At 42.5% G+C, this 22,078-nt stretch overlaps 1 protein-coding gene across 2 annotated transcripts in view; it reads right to left on the reverse strand.

Annotated features, from left to right (window-relative positions):
* Window positions 1–3,182: 3,182 nt before the first annotated feature.
* LOC122104197 (transmembrane protein 45B-like) overlaps window positions 3,183–22,078 on the reverse strand; it is a 41,692-nt gene continuing 22,796 nt past the window's right edge. Inside the window, exons 1-6 of one of the 2 annotated variants that reach the window (XM_042674917.1) lie at window positions 19,011–19,030; window positions 9,387–9,583; window positions 7,213–7,422; window positions 5,570–5,754; window positions 4,964–5,109; window positions 3,183–3,741 (exon numbers count right to left, since the gene is read on the reverse strand). In XM_042674917.1, coding sequence (XP_042530851.1) covers window positions 3,630–3,741; window positions 4,964–5,109; window positions 5,570–5,754; window positions 7,213–7,422; window positions 9,387–9,567 — 834 coding nt within the window. In that variant the 5' untranslated portion in view covers window positions 9,568–9,583; window positions 19,011–19,030 and the 3' untranslated portion in view covers window positions 3,183–3,629. Of the gene's footprint in view, window positions 3,742–4,963; window positions 5,110–5,569; window positions 5,755–7,212; window positions 7,423–9,386; window positions 9,584–19,010; window positions 19,031–22,078 lie in introns of those variants that run through there. The other variant, XM_042674919.1, reaches the window with a different exon arrangement.

Here is a 22,078-nt window from a genome sequence, read left to right on the forward strand (position 1 = left end):
GGCCGATCAGGCAGCTAAGGAGGCGGCCCTGCAGCTCAGAGCGGAGGTACTGACTCTAGTAGACCCAGGGCCATGAGCCTTGACTCCGGAGCCTCAGTACTCCCAAGAAGACTTGGATTGGATAAAGAAAATTCCCATGGCTTATAAACCCCCGGACAAAGAAGGAAACAAAGACTGATGGAAAACTGGTGAGGGGAAACTTATCTTGCCACAAAGGTTGGGCAAGGGGATTCTTAAGAGAATCCATCGGGTCTCTCATATGGGAACCCGAAGAATGCAGGACTTGCTCTGACACTCAGAAATAAAAAGTAGGCAAGGGCATCAACTCATTGAGGACATTGTTAAAAATTGTAAAGCCTGTCAGCTCACCAATGCCCCCAATCAACCTGTTACAAAAGGAACTAGCCTCTGTGGAGATAGGCCAGGTGTGTATTGGGAAGTAGACTTCACAGAAATTAAAACTGGAAAATTTGGATATAAATATTTGCTAGTTTTTGTAGAATGAATCAGACTCTAAAAGAGACCTTAACTATATTAGCTTTGGAGACTGGCACAGATTGGGTATCGCTCCTTCCTTTTGCCCTGTTTAGAGTAAGAAATTCACCCTATCAGCTTGGCTTTACTACTTTGGAAATAATGTATGGACACCCTCCACCCATTATCCCTAGCCTTCAGACTGAATTGCTTGCTGATTTGGATGATACTGAATTTCTGTATGAGCTTGACTATTTACAGCTGGTACATAAGAGTATGTGGCCCCAGCTTAGAGCATTATATGATTCTGCTTCTATTCCTTACCCCCATTTGTTTAAACCAGGGGACTGGGTGTTTATTCGAAGGCACAACTTGAGATCTCTGGAACCACGGTGGAAGGGAATTTACATGGTGCTACTGGCTACACCTACTGCCCTTAAGGTGGATGGCATTGCTGCTTGGATCCACTGCTCCCACGCCAGATCAGCTGACCCCTTTGCCCTGGATGACCATGGGGAAACATGGTAAGTCTCCAAACATCCTACCCAACCACTCCGCATAGGCCTCAAGAAAAGAAAAATGAACTAATTGTTATTGGTATTGTTGTTTAATAGTGTGGCTAAGGTCAGAGAGGGACTATACCCGTTCAAGATTGAAAGCTGCTGGAGTTTAGGTTTGGGCCGGAGCCACAAGATTCTGTCTCAGGACCATAAGTCAAGGGGGGTGGGAATGAAGGGTTAAAGTACTTGAGGCAGTGACCATTTGTTGCTTGTTTCAGAGCAGAGCAACACGTGGTGCTAAACCACCTGGTTGTGTGCCTTTATAAGACCTGAAATCCTTAGCTCAGGGCTCTCCTCCTGGCCTCCACTGTGTCAGAGTGTAGGACAAGGCCCGATCTGCAGCCCATTTAAATGAAACAGCTGTAGATTCTGACTCTCAATTGTCTTCTTGGTGGAGTCCTGCAACCTGGGTATACCAATAGTAGAGATGGGCTTTTCTGCTTGGCAGCCATGTAACCTAGGCCAGGATACCTTTATGAAGAATTTCATGTGCTTAAATTATGGTGCTGTGAATCAAATGAGACCCTTCAAATTTGTGCCATCCTGCTTTTATTGTTTATAGAACTCTCTGTGTATTTCCCCACATTCTTCTTTGCCTTGTACTTACTATTCAACATGGCTGCAGTGTTTTTCTGTAGAGCAGATGTCCCATTTCTCCCCCCTGTCCTGCCTTCTCTCTCATATCAGACTTTTGTTCCCTTGCTGAATACATACTTACTGAATCAGTCTCTACAAGCATCTCAGTGACAACCATCTCACCCAAAGTGGATGTTTAATACCTACTGCTTGAAGGAAGTTAAAAGAAAATGATCCAGAACCAAGGCTTTGGTGTCAGGAGTTTCCATTAGTAATTTAGAATTCATATATTTTGTTTTTATCTATGTTAAAACTCAAGGCATTTCCAATGTAACCTTCATTTGTTTGATTTTATTTTTGAGCAGTACTAGGGGTAGAATTCTGGGCCTCATGCTTGCTAGGCAGGGACTTGTCCATTTGAGTCAATCTATCAGTTTCTCTCTCTCCCTCCCTCCCTCGCTCCTTCCCTCCACCCTTTCTTTTCCTCTCTCTCTCCCTCCCTCTCTCACTCTCTTCCCCCACCTCTCTCTCTCTGTGCTGGAATTGGGGCTTGAACTCAGAGCCTTCTGCTCTCCCTTAGCTTTTTTGCTCAAGGCTGGCACTCTACTACTTAAGCATCACCTACAGTTGTGGCCCTTGGCTGGTTAATTGGAGTTTTTCTGGTTTATTAGGATTTTTTCTGCCTGTGTTGGCTTTGAATTGAGATCTTCAGATCTCAGAGTCCTGAGTAGCAATGATTATATGCATGAGCCACAGCTTCTGGCCTGTCAGTCTTATTTTTGTTGGTTATCTGTGAGAAAGTGTCTTGCTTTTTATCTTGGCCTGTCTAGACTGTTAACTTTGTACTTATGCTTCCTCCCATTGTTGGCATGACAGGTATATGTCTCAGCCTAGAACTTTTGTTTGCTCCATAGTTGGGGTACAAAAAGTGTACCCCACTGTGCACATGCACATCAGTTCAGAAAGGGTCTTCTGAACTCTTTTCAGCCTGTCTTCAGATTTCTGCCTCCTAGTAGCTAAGAAGACAGGTTTGAGCCCCATTTCCCAGCTAAACCCCTTTTTTCCCCCTTATTATTGAGATTTTCTTTGTTCATAATCTTATCTTAAGGTAACTTTGAGGAGTCATAAGAGCTGAGTTTCAACACTCTGGGTAGCTAATAACTAGCTTTCTGATTTAAAAAATACCTTTAGCTTAATCTTGTGGTTTATCAACCATGGAATGATTAATTAGAAAAATTTTAACAGATAATGTTAAAAATACCAAAGCTTTGGGCTGGGAATGTGGCTAAGTGGTAGAGTGCTTGCCTTGCATGCATGAGGCCCTAGGTTCAATTCCTCAGCACCACATAAGCAAAAAGAGAAAAGTCAGAAATGGAGCTGTGGCTCAAGTGGCAGAGGGTTAGCCTTGAGCTGAAGAGCTGAAGGACAGCGCCCAGGCCCAGAGTTCAGGACCCACAACTGGACACCCCTCCCCCCCCCAAAAATATACCAAAGCTTATGAATTGCTTTAATTAAAACAACAACCAGCTGAAACAGAAGCCAGAATTAAAACAGAAGTCACAATTGTGGCTCTAAAGCAAATTACGCTCTTTAATTCATGTGAGTTCCTTTCTGAAAGACTTTGCTTTCTGGAGGGATGTAAGGGCAACTTTTCAGAAGTAGCAGGGTCCCTGCATTCGTACACTATTGGCTCCATCTGCGAGGTCATTTCCTGCTGGAGATTTCAGAGTCTGGAAGTGCTTTATATGGAGATGCACATAGGTATTACTTCCTTTTCTTTATAGGATATGACCCTAGAACACAGACTTTAAATTTAATTATGTCTAAAAATGCAGATACACAAACCATCCAAAGCTAATTTCCTGTATTTGAGCCTCCAACTTTGCATTAAAAGAGCATGTGTGTAGGGATGGAGGTCTCAGAGCACATCAAGGCCATCCTCAAAGCACAGGAGATGGAGAACTCTGACCACAGCTGGCTCAACAGGGTGAGAGGGCTTCAAGTCCCCACAGTTTGGTCTTACTCCTCATCTGAGCCACTCAAAAGGGCGGTCTGGTCAGTGTAATCAGACTTTAGCTTCTGAATCCCAATGATCTCTCCATGCTCCTGTTTCTTTGACCTGGCCAGAAAGCTGTAATCAAGAAACCGCAAGAACCAATAGTTAGATGAACCGAAAAGATCCCTTTTCTTCTCACCAAAGATATGACACATTTACGTGTTCTTACACCCTTTTCTTCACATGTTTAGTAAATATGATTACATGTCGGAATGCCTGACTTCTCAGTATGTTCATCAATAGATAAATAGACTCACGGTGACTGAAGTGTCACAACTGAGACCACATTTCAGTCTTCTGCCATCCAGCTTGCTCTTTCACTGAGCAGGAAGTAGCAGTGAAAGAGCCCTTTCCTTCATTGGCCTGTGAGAGCTCTTTGTGGATGAAATCCATCACCTAGACTTGCAAGGGAGTGTGGGAAGAAGGTAGGGGCAGCTGTAACAGCAATAGAATGGTAATACAATGTACTAAAATTCACCCTCCTACTCAAATTGCAAATTGTGTGACTTTGGTGAAGTTATTGAAGCCTTCATTTCATTGTCTGTAAAAACTTCACAGTAGGGGCTGGGAAGGTGGCTCAGTGGTAGAGTGTTTGCCTTGCAAGCATGAGGCCCTGGGTTCGATTCCTCAGCACCACATAAGCAAAAAGAAAAAAGCCGGAAGTGGTGCTGTGGCTCAAGTGGTAGAGTGCTAGCCTTGAGCTGAAGAGCTGAGGGACAGCGCCCAGGCCCAGAGTTCAGGCCCCACAACCGGACCCAAAAAAAAACCAAAAAACAAAAAAAAAACTTCACAGTACCTCATAAAGCACTGAGAAATAAATGGGGCAGTATAGCATGAGTCTTTCTGTGGTGTCTGGCTGCAATCAGTTTGTAGGAGTTAACCGTTCTCAGTAGATTGCTTTGCAGAGAGGCCTTTCTGCTCTGGCACAGGTTTCCTTAGTTATGCCCTCTATGGGATGCAGGCAAAGAAAAGAGGAAAGAAATGGTAGATCTGGAATGGAGTGGTGCAAACAAGAGCAGGGACTACTGAATTCTCCTGATCCAGAACTGATTTCGACTTCAGGTTTCTCCCTCACACCATGGGCTTAACAACTGTGAGCACTTTATTGGGTTACCTTGACCCAGTCAAGTCTTTAACTTCTCAAAACTTCATCACCTGTGTTGCTCTGGCAGAGAAGATTGCCACACACAGCTTGATACAGAATTGTCACTCATGAGGTGGTAGAAATGAACCAGCAATGCTGAGGGGTTGGTGAGGAAGAAAAGGGTTGGCATAAGTTCCCTTCTCCCCGACATACCAGTAAACCAGCATGTAGTTGATGGCCACAATGAACAGGGCAGCAACACAGTGCCAGCTGAAGCACATGGTGATGAACATGATGTTGTGCTCATCTTTCTGGTCCCACTCCACGGTTCCAAAAGGTGGGAACAGCACAAACCCAATCTGATGGAATAGACAAGTTGGTCTTAGGGTTAGTTATCCTGAGAAGCAGTAGGTCCTGTGGTTACCAAGAGTAACTCATGCCACACCCTTCCTCAAGGTTCCTATATGTGCATTAGCACGGAAAGCCCTTTTCATACAGGAAGCATACTTAAGTTGAGCTTGGTTGGATAATAGGCTGATCTAAAGGCAGCAGAATGTTGGGGCATACATTTGGTGTGAGTAGATTGGCAGATGGGGCCAGTAAAAGGCACCATCAATATCCTGTTGCTCAATACCAACAAGTATTAATGGAGGTCACAGGGCAAGAAGTACACGAGAGAAAAGGGCCATGTAAACCTATCCCCAGCATATGCCAATGGCATTGTTATGCAACAAATTCCCTTCAGGACTTCTCTTGGGCAAGCACCAAGGGAAATCCCTAATCCAGGCCCTGTGCAGAGCATTTGCTGTGAACCATCACCTGCCAGAGCCAGGATCCCTGAAGAATAGCAAGACTGGTTCTTAAGAGTTCCAGCACAATATTGTCTCGATGAAGCACCTCAAGGAAGGTAGTGATACTGCCTCCAAATGCAATAAACACCAGGAGTGTGTGAATGTGCTGGTCCAGCGGGGGTCGATTGTGAACGTGGTAGTAGAAGAGAAAGCCTGCCACAAACCAAATGACAGCCATCAGACTTGCTTGTGTCTGCTTAAAAGGATTCACCCTGAGTTTTTTTCCCTCCTTTACCGGATTTCTTCCTTAACTGCCTCAAAGCTAGAGTTGCCAGTATTTAGGAAGTCAGTTATATAACATGATAGGGCAACTAAGCAGCAGAAATGGGGTTTTATTTATGGGTCTGGTATGAGTTTTAAAGGATGTAGCTTAACATCTCTACAAGCCCCACAAATGGTTGGATTCCATACAGGATCAGTAGGGCAGGTGGGTCATGGTGCTGATATCTACATATATGTTGCATGCATGTATGCTTGAAATTCAGTTTTGCCCTCATAACCTGTTCAGATTTTCCTGCTGAGGTTCAGAAGGGTGAGGTATTTGAATTACAACATTCTTTTTCAGGCACTAAGAGTGCAAAACATATTGGAATGACCTTCCAGAAGGAACTGTTTTTCTTTTTCTTTTCATTTTTTTTCTTTTAGGTGTGAGACTGAGACTCCAACTCAGTAACTGCTGCTTTTGCTCATTGGCTGGTAATTTAACAACTGAGCAATAGTTTCAACATCAGAAGGGGTTCTTCAAAAGGTATTTGGGGGCTGGGAAGGTGGCATAGGGGTAAAGTGCTTGCCTAGCATGCACAAAGCCCTGGGTTTGATGCCTCAGTACCACATAAGCAGGAAAAACTACAAGTGTTTGGTACTGGGAGGTGCTTAGGGCACTGGAGCATGTCCTCATAATCATGAGACCTGTTTCAATCTTTCCTTTTCTAGGTCAAATCATAACCATTTTGTTCCTACATAAGCTCCCATCCTGGTATGCTTTCTGCACCAGAGGGACAACCTACAGTGACCACCTGATGTTGGACTTGAATTTCCAAATAAACCTCCTCACGAACAGCTTGTCAGGAATTCCATTGAATGATGGAAAACTCGACTCATATAGTGGGTCTCCTGAGGTTTGCCATGGAGTGAAACATGACATCTCAGGGGGTAGGATAGGGTGCTCTTCCCAAAAGAGCTCATTCCCCTTCATGGAGGTATTCAGGCAGCTTTGGGCAGTCACTGTATGTTTGAGTGTGTGCACATGTGTGGGGCAGCAGGACTGTGGGGAAGGTTTGTGCAGCATTAGAGGCTTTGGGGATTACATACAAGCCTCACCACCATGGGTTCCTTTTCTTGTTCATTTTTTTTAAGTTCAACATGTCAGGTTATGAGTACAATGCATCTCGTTCAATATCACCTCATCTCTATCTCCCCCATCTCTCTCCATGAGCTCTCTTATTTTTTATGTCATCTGGACCAAAGTCCTGTTCAGGTTTTCAAAGTCCTAAGAGTTGGGTTTTTTCTGGAGGAGGTTCTTATATTTCTGATATCTTTTGTACTCTGTTCTCTAATAAATTCACCTTGTCTATCTGTCCTCCCTTATCTCCATCCACTGCATTCCATTACCTTCATTGAGTATTGACATACACATCACCAGTCTGTCCACCCCCAAGGGCACGATGTGGGTGAAAAGGTAGGTGAGCATGTCAATGATTCCTGAGATTCCGAAGAAGAGGTACATAGTGGAGTGCTGCCAATTCATCATCTTCACCCAGTGGTCATCTTGGTAGAGATGGAAGAAGGGCCCATCCCTAACAAGCTGCTCTGCCAGGAACCCTGCATGGAAGCAAAGGTCAAGAGTGAGGAGGAAGAGCTGCTCCCAGACCAACAGGAGACAGCACAAAATAGTCCAAAGGCACACACGAAGTCCAGATATGGGTGACTTGGCCTATGAGTCAGCATCTGCTTTGCTGCCTTGGGAGCTGCTCCTTAGTATCAAATGGGATATTTGCTGGGTAATCTGTATAATGGATGTTGTTGCCTTTTGTGGATTGGCAATAGAAAAGAAGAAACAAGAGACCTGTGTGCATGTGCGCACACACATACACACACACACATACACACATGCACACACGCACACCCCGAATATTTTTGAACAGCAGAGATGAAGCAGAGGTTGACCTCTTAGGTGATGGAGTGGCTGATGCTGGCAACTGAGCAAGTGAAGAGATCCCAGGAAGAATCAGAGGATAAATGAAGACTCCAGGCAGATGTGATATGGTGTAGATGGCTGTGCCTGTCTAGGGGCAAAGCAGCTCCCATATGTGTGTCCTAGGGTAGACTTCGAGTGAGTGAGGAAGTGAGTGAGTGACCTTCCTTAGCAGAGAGTTCTGAGCCCTACAGCTCCTCTGGCCCTCTGTTTTAAAATACTGGCTGAATAAAGCAAAGGTCTGCAGTGTGCTTGGCCACAAGTCTGATGAATCTATGCCTCAGGGTCACTCACAGTTTCATCCCTTCTACTTTTACACCTATTTCAGAAAGCAGATTTGTCTTTTTGCCCAGCACTCACAGTGTTTTAAGAGAAGCCCAGAAGCCCTCTATTATGCCCCTCTAGACCCCTCTAGACTCCTTCCCAAAACAAATGTGTTTTGTGGAGCAGCCCCTTTTCTGATTTCATATGGAAGTGTTCTGTAAGTTTGTGAAAATGTCCCAGAAAAAGTCTCAGTGATCCTCAAATGAAATCCCTGTGAAGTAGAGACCCTTTAGGGTGCCCATCACTTCCCTGGTTCTCAGAAGAGTGCAGCCTGCCATGTGGTTGAAGCGCAGGCTTGGAGCTATTGAATGTTTATCACTTCCCCCACTTGGCAGTCACACTGCCAAATACAGTTTTTTCTCACTTTGTTTAGGCAATGTTGATACTGTCCTTTACCATTTAGGACAAGTGATCCCAGTCTACTCAGAAAGAGATTTCTGAAGCCTGGTCTGGGTGGATGGGGGAAATACCTGCATTGAGGAAGGCTAAGCAAGCTTTGCTTCCTCCTAGTTACTTCACTGTTCAGTCCTTCCAGGAAAACTGTAGGCCAAGGATGGCTATAGCAGAAGGCAATCCACAATAAGATTCCCTGTTAGCCTACACTTCCATTCCATGAAGAAATAATTGTTACTCTCACCACTTCTGGCTCTTCCAGGCTACCAGTAGATAGAGAATATGACAAAAAAAAAAAAAAAACAAAACCAATGGAAGTTAGGAAAATGCAAAATATAGAGAATAGTTTTCCATCTCTTGCACTGCCCACCTCATTGGTCCCCCTGCATAAATGTACCCAGTGAAAGGTTGCTTGAGATAAGAGGATGGAGGATAGGCCAGTGCATTGGGTATCAAGGACCCTGAGATGCTAGGAGGAGAAACAATAAACAGCGCTCCAAGTGGCGAGTGGTTTTCCTTAAAATCAGTTTAGAGCTTTCTTAACTCATGTGTATGAGTCTATTCTCTCTTAGTTTTCTTTTCTATTTCTGTTTTATCTTTCTTATGCATTATGCACTTTGTTCCTATGTTTCTCTATATCTTTCTCCATCTTAGGTAAATGTCATAGTTTATCTGGTAGTTTTGCATAGCACATATTAACTCCTAACACAAAGCCCTCTATACAATAGAATGTTAGAATAAGCAGTGGCCTCCTGAAAATCCTTGTCCTCTTGTGTTTGCCAGTGAAACACCTGTTTCACAGTGTCTAGGAAGTGAACTAAAGGATCTGGATGTGATGGGGAAAGTCCCTGGACCAAATGAGTTCTGCTCTTACCAATGACACAACAGAAAATCCTGACTGCAGCTTCAATGATTTCAACCCGCTGCTGCTTCTGGCTCAGCCTGTTCTTCTTGCCCTTTTGGTGAAAGTGCTTTAGTGGGAACTTCACTGACCACCACATTCCAATGATCAAGAAGAAACTCCCGGGGAGAGCGTGGCCCTTGAAGTTTGCCATCAGTGTTCTAGGTCACCTAAACATCAGGAACAACTGTTAGGTGGCTGAATGAGGAAGACATATAAATGCATATAGTAGCATGAAGCAAACAGATGGTTGAGGATTTCAAATCATAAGTGGTATCAAGAAGGATCAATGTATTTATCAGAAAAGCCTTGATGCTAATATTTCAGTAATCTTGTCATCAGTTGAGTTATGGGGTAGAACTCTAAGGATCTTGAGGCTTTAAAAATGGGGATGAGGCAGTGGTGCTATGGCTCAAGTGTAGAATGCTATCCTTGAGGTGAAGAGCTGAGGGACGGAGGCCAGGCCCAGAGTTAGCCCCATGACCAATAAACAAACAATGGGGATGAGCCCAGATGCCTAGCAATAGATGAACAGATTAAACAAAATACAGTACCTATACATGGTGGAATTTTCCACAGACATTAGGTAGAATAATATTATGTCATGATCAGTGAGGTAAACTAAGCTCAGAGACGTAGCTCATGTTTTGTCTCATATGTGGAAGCTAGATCTAAAATTCAGTGGGACCTGATGACTTATACAAGACTCTAGGCATTCACAATAGTGAGACCACAGGAGGATATTTCTGGGAGAGGAACACAAAGGTGTAATGCAAATGTGCATCTGATTATATAAATAACTTTTATCTAAATGAACTCCATTTAATGGAAAGAAATTTTGTTGTTACTGTTTTTGTTGTTGTTGTTGTTTGCCTTTTTTCTTGTTTGTTCATTTATCTGTCTTTGGGAGCGGAAGGGTAGGGTGCTGAAATGGAGGAACAAAGAGTGAACAAATGCAGCAGTAGTATGCCCTAGACACTATGTTGAAAATGAATTATCCAATTTGTGGGTGTAGATGGGGATGGGAGGGATAAATAGAGAGAGCCAGGGATGTGTGACAATAACCAAAAAGAAATGTACTAATGATCCAAATTCTGTAACTGTAACCCCTGTGTACATCACCCCTACAATAACACAATTTTTTTTAATGTGGTAAATATTCATTGGCCTTGATGTAGAGGAACTTACTCTGAGAAATACTCAACTACATGAGCAATTTTGTTTTTAATATCAGAGAAGACACTAGGCCAAGAACAAATCAGAAAAGCTCTGTAGGAGTGATAAGACAAATGACTCAGACATCATAGAGCTTTTACAAATGAAACAGTAACACAAGCAAAAGACATGAATACATAATTTACAAAATAAAACAAACATGATAGATCTGTAATACTAGAGATATACACCTGCAAGTATAGTGCCATTTTTTCAACTTTGATTTGAAAATAATTAGAAGAGATTTTGGAATGGAAATCTACCACAGATGAACATGTTACATGCGGTTCAAACTTGGATAAATGCCAAAATCATTATATGAATCGCTTTATTAAACATATTATTTCTTGCTAAACACTGCTTGTAAGCATTATGCACACCTTTGATCCTCAGCTCCACCTAGACCTGAGCTCCTCCCAGCCCTGGAGTTCTAGTCAGACAGCTGGCCCCTCCCTCTCTCTGCCCAGACCTATCTGAGCTCCCAGGTACCTCACTTCCTGCTCCCATCATGTTTCCGCCACAGGGGCCCTTGGCCATGGTAGGCTATAATTTTTATTTTAGGTGTATATGTGTGTGTGCTTTAAAAAAAAAATCTCTTTTGACCTTTTGGTCCTTTTAAAAAATTCTTTTCTTTTTTTTCTCTCTTTCTTTTTTGCATGACTTAATTGCTGTTCTGCTCATCCCCAGATATATATCCATTATCGATTATTAGACTTTATCTCCCATTGTGTACACACTTAATCCAGAAATTTATTACTCAATTCACAACCTCTTAGGGTTAACTTCTTTAATAGCAGTATTATCCCTTTATAATTATATAATTTTGAAGTATTCCAATTTTAAGAATTTTTATTTTTATTTTTTCATGTTTCCTTTCTCTCCCTCCCCTACTTTCAGCCTATCATTTTCTTCTCTCAATATCATTTCTTTAAACATATAATTTTTGTGTTTCACTTTTTCAATTTAAATTTTGGTTTTTCAACTTTTCTTTCTTTCTTTTTTTAAATCTCTCTCCTATCATTCTCTCTAATCCATTTCCCTCTCTGAGATTAGGACTTGGTTAAATTCACTCCCCTTTTACCTCTCCACATCCCTTAATCCTATTTTTCCCCACATTTCTCCCTAAACCTAATAATTTCTGGTTGCCAAATCCTCCTTTGCTGTTCTTAGCCCTTTGATCTATAGTTGTTTGATGTTGAATAGATTGTCTCTATTGAACTAGATGGTATCTGCAGCCATTTTTGACTGTGCAACTACAAGATTCTGGTTGATGCTTGCCTTGAAATAGTGTTCTAGCTCAAAATTGGTGTTACTTTCATACCAAATGGGCAGAAGCCAGAGAAGCACAAGAAAAATGGCAAGTCTGGGTATCTCAACTCCCACTCATGATAATCAGGTCACAGAACAGTTAATGAATAATCTAGAGGAGAGTTCCCAAAAAGCTCTACAAACACTACTGGTAAACATGGTGAATGAAAAGATTGAAAACCTGCAAAGGACTCAGTGTGAGCATGATAGGGAGCAAGAGAAGTCAAACCAAAGATTAATACAGGAATCTCATGAGTGTGAGGACGCTACTCAGAGATTAATACAGGAATTGTGTGAGCAGGCTGAGAACAGCCAAAGAGTAATAAAGGAATTGCGTGAGCAGGCTGAGAACAGTCAAAGAGAAACACAGGAATTTCATGAGCGTGCAGAATGTAATCAAAGAGTAATACAAGAATTGTGAGAGTGGCATGAGCATAGACAAAGATCAATAGAAGCATTCATGGAATCCATAAACAGACAGCTGAAAGAATTCAGGGAGACCACAAAGGGAATGTCGAATGGAGCCCGACAGAAGGAATGGGAGTCCAAGGAAACCACAACCAATCAACTAAGTGATTTGAGATAAACACTGAACACCAAATTAAGGAAGTAAAGAAGTCCATACAAGATCTAAAACAAAGCTCCAACAAAGAATTTGAAGTCATCAAAGCCGACCAATTGGAAGGAAAGAAATAAAAAACAAAGTAGAAAGTCTTGACAATAGGTTAGACCATGCAGAAGAACGAATCTTGGGGATTGAAGACAGCCTAGATATTATAGAGAAAGAACATACAGCTAGCCAAGACAAATCCAAGAAATATGATAGATGTATTCAATATTTGGAAGACACCATCAGAAGGCCTAATCTGAGGATAATGGGTGTAGAGGAGCACCTAGAGACATGTTAATGGCCTAGGAAATTTATTTAACAGGATCCTAGCAGAGAACTTCCCAAACATGCAAAAAAAAAAATAGGCCTATTCATATACAAGAAGCTTTTAGAACCTCAAATAGACCAGACCAGAACAAGACATCCCACCATCACATTATAATCTGCACAGGATCAATTCAGACCAAGAAAAGGATCCTTAAAGCTGTCAAGGAGAAAAGATCAATCACCTTTAAAGGGAAACCAATTAGAATCAACTCAGATTTCTCAGCAGAGACAATTAAAGCAAGAAGAGCCTGGAATGATGTATGACATACCCTAAAGACAAACAACTATCAACCAAGAATACTGTACCCAGCTAAACTCTCCTTCATAACCAAAGGTCAAATAAAAACCTTCCATAGCAAAGAAAATCTGAAACAATATATCTCCACCAAAACAGCCCTACAAAAGATACTTAAAGATGTCCTACACATAGAAAACCAACAAGACCACAATAAAGGCCAAGAAACTGCACCCAAACTGAGAATCCAAGAACTATAGGAAGAACCCAGTTGTTGCAGCCCCTAAGAAGGTGGATAACATGGCAGGAACTACCAAACACCTCTCAGTCTTTAACTCTCAACATTAATGGACTTGGGGGCTGGGAAGGTGGCTCAGTGGTAGAGCGCTTGCCTTGCATGCTTGAGGCCCTGGGTTCGATTCCTCAGCAACACATAAGCAAAAAGAAAAAAGCCAGAAGTGGTGCTGTGGCTCAAGTGGTAGAGCGCTAGCCTTGAGCTGAAGAGAGGGACAGCGCCCAGACCCAGAGTTCAGGCCCCACGACCGGACCCCCCCAAAAAAACAAAAACAAAACATTAATGGACTTAACTCTCCAATTAAGTGACATAGACTGTCTAGTTGGCTTAAAAAGCAAGATCCTTCTATCTGCTACCTTCACACCTTGCCCATAAAAACAAACATATTTTGAAAGTGAAAGGCTGGAACAAAATATACCAGAAATGACCCCCATAAACAGGCGGGAGTTGCAATCCTAATATCAGATAAAATAGACTTCAAATTAAAATTCGCGAGAAGAGATAAAGAAGGTCGCTAATTAAGGGATCGCTCCTTCAGGAGAATATTACAATTCTAAATATCTATTCGCCAAACAACGGACCACCCAAATTTATCCAAGAAACACCAATTTCCCTCAAATCTCACATAGATCTAAAGACATTAATTGTTGGGGACTTTAACACACCACTCTCCCCACTAGATAGATCAACTCGGCAAAAACTCAACAGAGAAACCGCAGATCTAAACAACTGTATAGATCAACTAGATTTAACAGACATCTACTGAATATTTCACCCAGCAGCATCAGAATATACGTTTTTCTCAGCAGCACACAGAAAACTTTCCAAAATAGACCACATTTTAGGTCATAAAGCAAACTTGTCCACATTCAGAAACATTGAAGTTATACCTTGCATTCTCTCAGACCACAAGGGAATAAAATTATCACTCAACACCAAAAGCCACCAAAGAAAGTCCGGTATCACATGGAGGCTGAACAACACACTGTTGAATCACCAGTGGGTCATGGAAGAGATTAGAAAAGAAATTTAAATGTTCATGATATTCAACAAAAATGAACACACAAATTACCAGCTCCTCTGGGACACAGCAAAGGCAGTACTCAGAGGCAAGTTTATAGCTCTGAGTTCCTACATTAACAAATTGAAGAGGTCTGAAACTAACAATTTATTGAGACATCTGAACCTCTTTGAAAAAGAGCAGCAAGCCAAACCCCAATCCAGTAGACAGAAAGAAATAATTAAAATTAAATCAGAATTAAACTAATTAGAATCCAAAAAAAAAACCATAGAAAGAATCAACAAAACAAAGAATTGGTTCTTCATAAAACTTAACAAAATTGACAGACCCTTAGCAAATCTTATCAGAAAAAGAAGAGAACACACCCAAATAAAAAAACTCAGAGAATGGAAACATCACCACAGAAACAACCAAGATTCAGAACATTATAAGGAAATACTTCTCAAACCTTTATACTAATAAGTTTGAGAACCTGGCAGAAATGGACCTTTTCCTAGCAAATATCGACATGCCGAAACTAAACCAAGATGAGTTAAATTAACTTCACAGGCCCATATCAAGCATTGAAATAGAAACAGCAATAAAAGACCTCCCATCAAAGAAAAGCCCAGGACCAGATGGATTTACAGCAGAATTCTACAAGGCCTTCAAAGTAGAGCTCACACCAATACTCCTCCAACTCTTCAATGAAATTGAAAGAGAAAGTTCACTATCGAACTCATTCTATGAAGCCATCATCACCTTCATCCCAAAACCAGGCAGGGGCTCATTAAAGAAAGAGAACTATAGACCCATTTCTTTGATGCATAACTTCTCAACAATATTTTGGCCAATTGACTTCAACAATTCATCCAAAAAAATCATACAGCACAATCAAACAGGATTCATTTTAGGGATGCAAAGCTAGTTCAATATATGCAAATCAATTAATATGATTCATCTCATCAACAAGAGCAAGGATAAGAACCACATGGTTATCTCAATAGATGCAGAAGAAGCACTTGACAAGATCCAACACCCCTTTATGATGAAGGCTCTGGAAAAACTAGGAGTCCCAGGAACATTCCTCAATACAATAAAGGCTGTATATGACAAACCTACAGCCAGCATTATACTTAATGGTAAAAAACTATAGCCATTTCCTCTTAACTCACAAATGAGATAAGGATGTCTACTCTTTCCACTTCTCTTCAATTTAGTATTAGAATGCCTAGCTACAGCAATATAAGATGCAAACCTAAAAGGGATCAAATTGGGAAAGATGAAGTAAAACTCTCCCTCTTTGCAGATGACATGATCTTGCATTTAAAGAATCCCTCGGACTCCACTCCCAAATCACTAAAGCTGATTCAAAACTTTAGCAAACTAGCAGGGTATAAAATTAACCCTCAAAAATCAATGGCTTTTCTGAATGCCAAAAATGAGAAGAGCATGGCTGAAATCAGGAAAGCAACTCCATTCATAATAGCCCCACAAAAAATTAAATACCTAGGAATTAACTTAACCACAGAAGTGAAGGACCTCTATGATGAAAACTTTAAAAACCTGAAAAAGGAAATTAAAACAGAACTTAGAAAGTGGAAAAGCCTTCCATGCTCCTGGATTGGAAGGAGCAACATCGTGAAAATGGCAATACTTCCCAAGGCTTTCTACAAATTCAATATGATACCTATCAATATTCCAACCTCATTCTTCAAGGAAATAGAAGAGGCAATCCAAAAATTCATATGGAACAATAAAAGACCTCGAAGAGAAAAAATGATCCTTAACAGAAAGAACAGTGCTGGAGGAATATCAATAGCAAATTTCAAACTCTACTACAAAGCCATAGTAATCAAATCAGCTTGGTACTGGCACAAGAAGAGACCTCAGGACCAATGGAATAGAATTGAAAACCCAGAAATGAACCCACAGACCTAGAGCCACCTAATCTTCGATAAGGGAGCTAAAAAAAATAGAATGGAAGAAAGACAGCCTCTTCAGTAAATGGTGCTGGCAAAATTGGTTAATCACATATAGAAAACTAAAGCCAGATCCTTCTATATCACCCTGCACCAGAATCAACTCCAAATGGATCAAAGACTCAGAGTCAAAGCAGACACCCTGAAAACATTGCAGGATGGTATAGGAGAAACCCTAGGTCTCCTTGTCACAAGTTGAAATTTTCTTAATAGAGACCCGGAAACACAACAAATAAAAGAAAGGTTGGACAAACGGGATTGCAGGAAATTGTAGAGCTTCTGCTTGGCCAAGGACATAGCTAGCAAAATCAATAGAAAGCCCACAGATTGGAAGAAGATCTTCACTAGCCTTACAACAGACAAGGGTCTCATATCTAAAATATACCTGGAACTCAGAAAATTAAATCCCCCAACAACAAATCCTCAAAGAAACAACAGCCCAAAAAATAAGTGGGCTAAAGACTTAAAGAGAAACTTCTCTGAAGAGGAAATAAGAATAGCCAATAGACACATGAAGAAATGCTCAACCTCCCTAGCCATAAAAGAAATGCAAATCAAAACAATAGTGAGATACCACCTCAGCCTAGTTAGAATGGCTATAATCAAGAACTTTAACAACAGATGCTGGAGGGGATGTGGACAGAAGGGAACCCTACTGCATTGTTGGTGGGAGTGTAAACTTGTTCAACCACTTTGGAAAATAGTATGGAGGTTCCTCAAAAGACTCCACACACAGCTCCCTTATGACTCAGCAATCCCACTTTTGGGCATTTACCCAAATGATCACAAACATACTAAACATACTAAAACTACCAGTAAAACCATGTTTATTGCAGCATTATTTACCATAGCTAAAATATGGAACCAACCCAGACACCTCTCAGTAGATGAATGGATCAAGAAAATGTGGTATATATACACAATGGAATTCTATGCCTCCATTAGAAAGAATGACATTGCCCCATTTGTTAGGAAATGGAAAGACTTGGAAAAAATTAAATTAAGTGAAGTAAGCCAGACCCAAAGAAATATAGGTCTCATGGTTTCCCTTATTTGCAATTACTAGTATATGTCTGAGTCAAGCAGAAACAGTCAGATAAGTTAAGGTTAGGCGAAATGAACCCCAAGATAAGGACTCAAACGTTTTTTTCTTTCTTGTGATTGTTTCTAACATATTTATAAGATGATTTCTTTGTTGCTTTGTATGTCCCTTTCCCACGGTATAACCTCTATTTTCACTGTATTTGATGTTGGTATAATTTGGGGAGGGGAAGGGAAAAAATGGTTTAAATAGGGATACAGGTAGCCCCATTGCAACAATGAGATGTACAAGACTTATGTTGAAAAACGACCTTTACAACTTTGGCCAGGAGGAGGGGAGTGGAGATGGGAGGCTAGGGATGGGAAGGGGAAACAAAGGAGGAGGCAACAATACTTGATAATGTACTCATTACCTTGCTCATGTAACTATAAATCCTCTGTACGGTATTTTCACAGTAAAAAACAAAACAAAACAAAACAAAAAAACCCTACTTATTAAGAAAAAAGAAGAAAGAAATCCACTGCACAGCGTCCTCCTGTCCTCCCCAGCCGGCCCTGGCCAGGGCCAGGGCACACCTGAGCAAGAACCCACAGGCCTGGATGGCAGTCACGGCGGGGGGTCCCATGGGGCCAGTGTGCCCAAGGCCGAGTCCCAGGAGAGGGGTCTCCCCTCGGAGAGCCCAGGAGACCCCGTGAGCGTGTGCACGGCTGGCATCCTTAGCTCGGGCAGCAGGAACGCCATCGCCAGCTCCTACAGTGCTCTGCAGCGCATCCATGGGCCACATGTGTGCAGGAGGAGCAGCCCCGCCCCGGCCCGGCTCCAGACTCCACAGAGGCCAGCCAGCAAAGCCAGAGAGGGGCTGTGTGTCCCTCCCAGCTCCTCACAGTCTCACCAGGTGCCGCACAAGGAGCCCCAGGGAGCCAAGGACCCAGGTCCCGACACTCAGAGGCAGCAAAAGTCAGGCACTGGGAGCTCTGGGACCCGCAAAAGGAAGACTCAGCTGCTGCGCCCCAGGAGGGGGGTCCCGCTGACCTTGCCTCCTGCCCCCAAGCTTGGCTATCCCATCACTGTGGAAGACCTGGAGCAGGAGAAGAGAGCCAGGCTGAGGAGGATCACTGAGGTCTTCCTGAACAAGACCGAGGCCACCTCCAGCCCTGTGATGGAGAAGCCACCCTTCTCCCAGCAGCCTCTTGTTGCAGCCTCCATGGCGGCTGTCATCTTGGGCCTGGCGCCTGCTCCCTCCATGGCGGCTGTTGACAGCAATGCCAGTTTATGTCCAGCCCCGGCTTTCAGCCCTGCATTTGGCTTTGGAGCAAGTACCATGGCTTCCTCCTCCCAGCTGCTTCCCTTTGGGGCTCCCCAGGCCAGTGAGGCTGGAGGCCCGAGACCCTCGGCAACAGGCACCTTTAGCTTCCCTGGTGTCACTGGCATGGCCAGCAGCGCCAGCAACACAACTGGAGCGCTGAGCTTTGGTGCTGGACACAATGGGGTCCTGGGCACCTCCACACCCTTTGGGGTTGGTGGGCAGCCATCTCAGTTTCCGAATATTCTCACTAACAACAATGTTCTCCCAGGGGTCCAACCTTTTGCCTCAGGTGCCCCTTCATTTGCCATTGGTGTGTGGTCCAAGACCCAAGATGCTCGGCAGATCCTGGAGGCAAGAAGAAAACAGAGGAAAAGTAGACTCCATCCCCATCCCTCCTCCCCATCCCAACCCCATTTCCCACATCTGGTCGCAGCATCTTCCAGAAAGACCCTGGGAGTTTCTGGAGCAAGTGCAGATCTCTGGCTTCAGCTGTGTCCCTCCTGGAGGAAGCAGTGGCCTTGGTGAGGGCCACGAGGTGGCCATTGTAGACGCTCAATCCCGTTACCCTACCTCAAACCTGCCACAGGTGAGGCTGCAAATCTAAAGCCCTACACTTCCCCAGATTCATCCTGTGCTCCTATCTGATGCTTGCATGTGCTGCCCTTTGCTGAATCTTCTGGCTGAAGAACTGAAGTAGTCATGTGGCAGCCTGTTGCTACTGAGTATTGAACTGTTGCTGTTTATACTGCTATGGCAACAGTTCTGACTGAGACCCAAGGTCCAGGTGTTTTGACATAAGGATTTCAGTCCAGGGCTGGAGCCCCCAGGCATAAAGACCTTCCTTCATGGTGCTCTCCCACAAACCCATCCCCATTACAGGGGATCCCCAGTGCGTATCCGGAGGCTGGAAGACTCAGACCTTTTTTACTTGTCCCCAGAGGGACCCTCTCCAGCTTCACCTTGCTCTTATGTTCAAAACCACCCTGGTCCCTAGCCTTGCTGCCATACTGACCTCCCTGGTAGATGTATTTATGTGTACAGTTGTAAACTAATTTAAATATTTTTCACAAAAATAAATTTGGTTTTTATATTTAAGCTATGTCGTATTTTACTTTTCTTAATTTGTTTCAGTGAAATGGTTAATTATAAATGCTAGTGAGTAGGAATGAGCCATGTAGTTAATTCTGTCTGTCTGAGGAGGGGGCTCAGGGCTGCCCCTGCGTTGGTCCAGCGGCTGAGTGCTTTGTGGACATGGAGGAACACAGTTCTTATAACTCATGGTGTAGCTGTAACCAGTGACAGGCCAGATGTTCTGTGGCAGGGCACTGCCATTTGCTTCATGGCACGTACCTCCACTCCCAGGCAGTGCCTTCTGACAGGTTAGGCTTAGCCACATGGAGCTGAGGGAAGAACAGTTCTCAAGCCCCAAATCCTGTCAGCATTAGAGGGTAAGAGTTGATTCTGTGGTTGAAATGAAACCTCCCTCTGCACCTCTGCAAAGTAGAGCTGCTTAGTTTAGTCTGAGGTGGATTGCCTCAGCTCCATAGACAGGCTCAGGCCCATTGGTCCCAGTGCAGCCTAAGGGTGAGTGAGCAGGTCCTGTCTTCCCTGAACAGGAAAGGGAAGCTTTAGATGACCAAGAATCTGCCTTTGCCTTACAGCCCCCAGTGGGCGCTGTTCCATTTCCTCCTATGCATGTTGAAGGCTTCATCTCCAGCCCTCTTTCCCTATTCAATCCCTATAACATTTGTGTCTCATGGCTGTTAGCCTGAAAGAACAAACAAGAGACTCATACTACAGAAAAGAGCTCCTAGAGCAATTATGGTTTTTGTTCAGCAATAAAATTGCCCAATAATATATTTTGTAGACTATATTTCTCCCCTTAACTGATTAGTGCTGTGTTGGATTTAAAGATTCTTCATTGATATGAAGAATCTTTGGTCCACTAGCTTATGGCATCTAATATGTCTGGTAAGAAGTCATTCACAGGCCTAATATCCAATATATACAAGGAGCTAGTGACTAACCCCTCCTAAACCTAAAAAAAAAATCGCGAGTGGGCAAGGGAGCTAACGACAGACTTCTCAAAAGAGGTTAAGAATGACAAACACACAAGGAAATGCTCATCAACCCTGGCCATAAAGAAAATGTAAATCAAAATAACAGATTCCACATCACCTAAGTTAGATTGGTGAACATTGTGAATTTGAATAACTGCAAATGTTGTTAAGGATGTGGGGGGAAAGGATCCCTATTGCACTGTTGTTGGGAATGTAAACTAGTACAACCACTCTGGAAAGCAGTTTGGAGTTTCCTAAAAAAAAAAAAAAAAACCCTAAAACTAAACCTAAATCTTCCTTAGGTATGACCCAGCTATATCACTCCTGGGCATCTACATCATGAGCCACGGTATGATAAAGACACCTGCACATCCATGTTCATTACTGCACCATTTACAATAGTCAAGATATGGAAACAGCCCAGATGTTCCACAATAGATGCATGGATCAGAAAATGTGGCACGTATACACAATGGAATTTTACCCAGCCATTGGAAAAAAATAAGATAATGTCATTTTCAGGGAAATGGATAGAACTAGATCAAATCATGTTAAGTGAGGTAAGCTAAGCTCAGAGAGACAAATGATACCTCTTCTCTCTGATATGCAAAAATTAGATCTATAGTACACTGGGATATAATAAATTACACAGGATTTTAGATACAGTGAGATCAAAAGAGGATACTCTGATGAGAGAAACAGAAAAGCCGGCTTGGAAGTTGGCTCAGTGGTAGAGCGCTTGCCTTGCATGCCTGAGGCCCTGGGTTTGATTCCTCAGCACCACAAAAGAAAAAAAGAAAAAAAAAAAAAAGAAACAGAAAAGCCTACAAGCCTCTTCATAGTTACATGAAATTACAAATCTAGATCAATATCTATATATCTTGAAATGAATTGCAAAATGTGGACATGAGACCACTCTTCTTTTTTATTTTTTTTTTAATTTTAAATTTTTTGATGATTCTGTCCTTTGCCTTATGTATGGTATAGTCAGGTGTATATATGTATGGTATAGTCAGGAGTATATCCTCAGAAGGGTGGAGGAGGGTACAGAACTCAAGGGAAAATGTAAAAAGTGCAGCAGTGGAGCTCACTGATTAAAGTGAACTATACAGTTCATGAGTGGGGACAGGAGGAAGGGACTTGGAGAGAATGAGGAAACAGAAGACACCGTGTGAAAGGAAATGCTTTCATTACCTGACTCATGTAATTGTAATTCTGTTGCATATCACCTCTATAACAATGAAGTAAATTAAAAAAAAGAAGTCAGTCAGTCATATTGCCATTT

The sequence above is a fragment of the Dipodomys spectabilis genome, unplaced genomic scaffold (assembly GCF_019054845.1).
Source record: "Dipodomys spectabilis isolate Male_0828 unplaced genomic scaffold, ASM1905484v1 ptg000023l, whole genome shotgun sequence".
NCBI classification, from domain to species: domain Eukaryota; kingdom Metazoa; phylum Chordata; class Mammalia; order Rodentia; family Heteromyidae; genus Dipodomys; species Dipodomys spectabilis.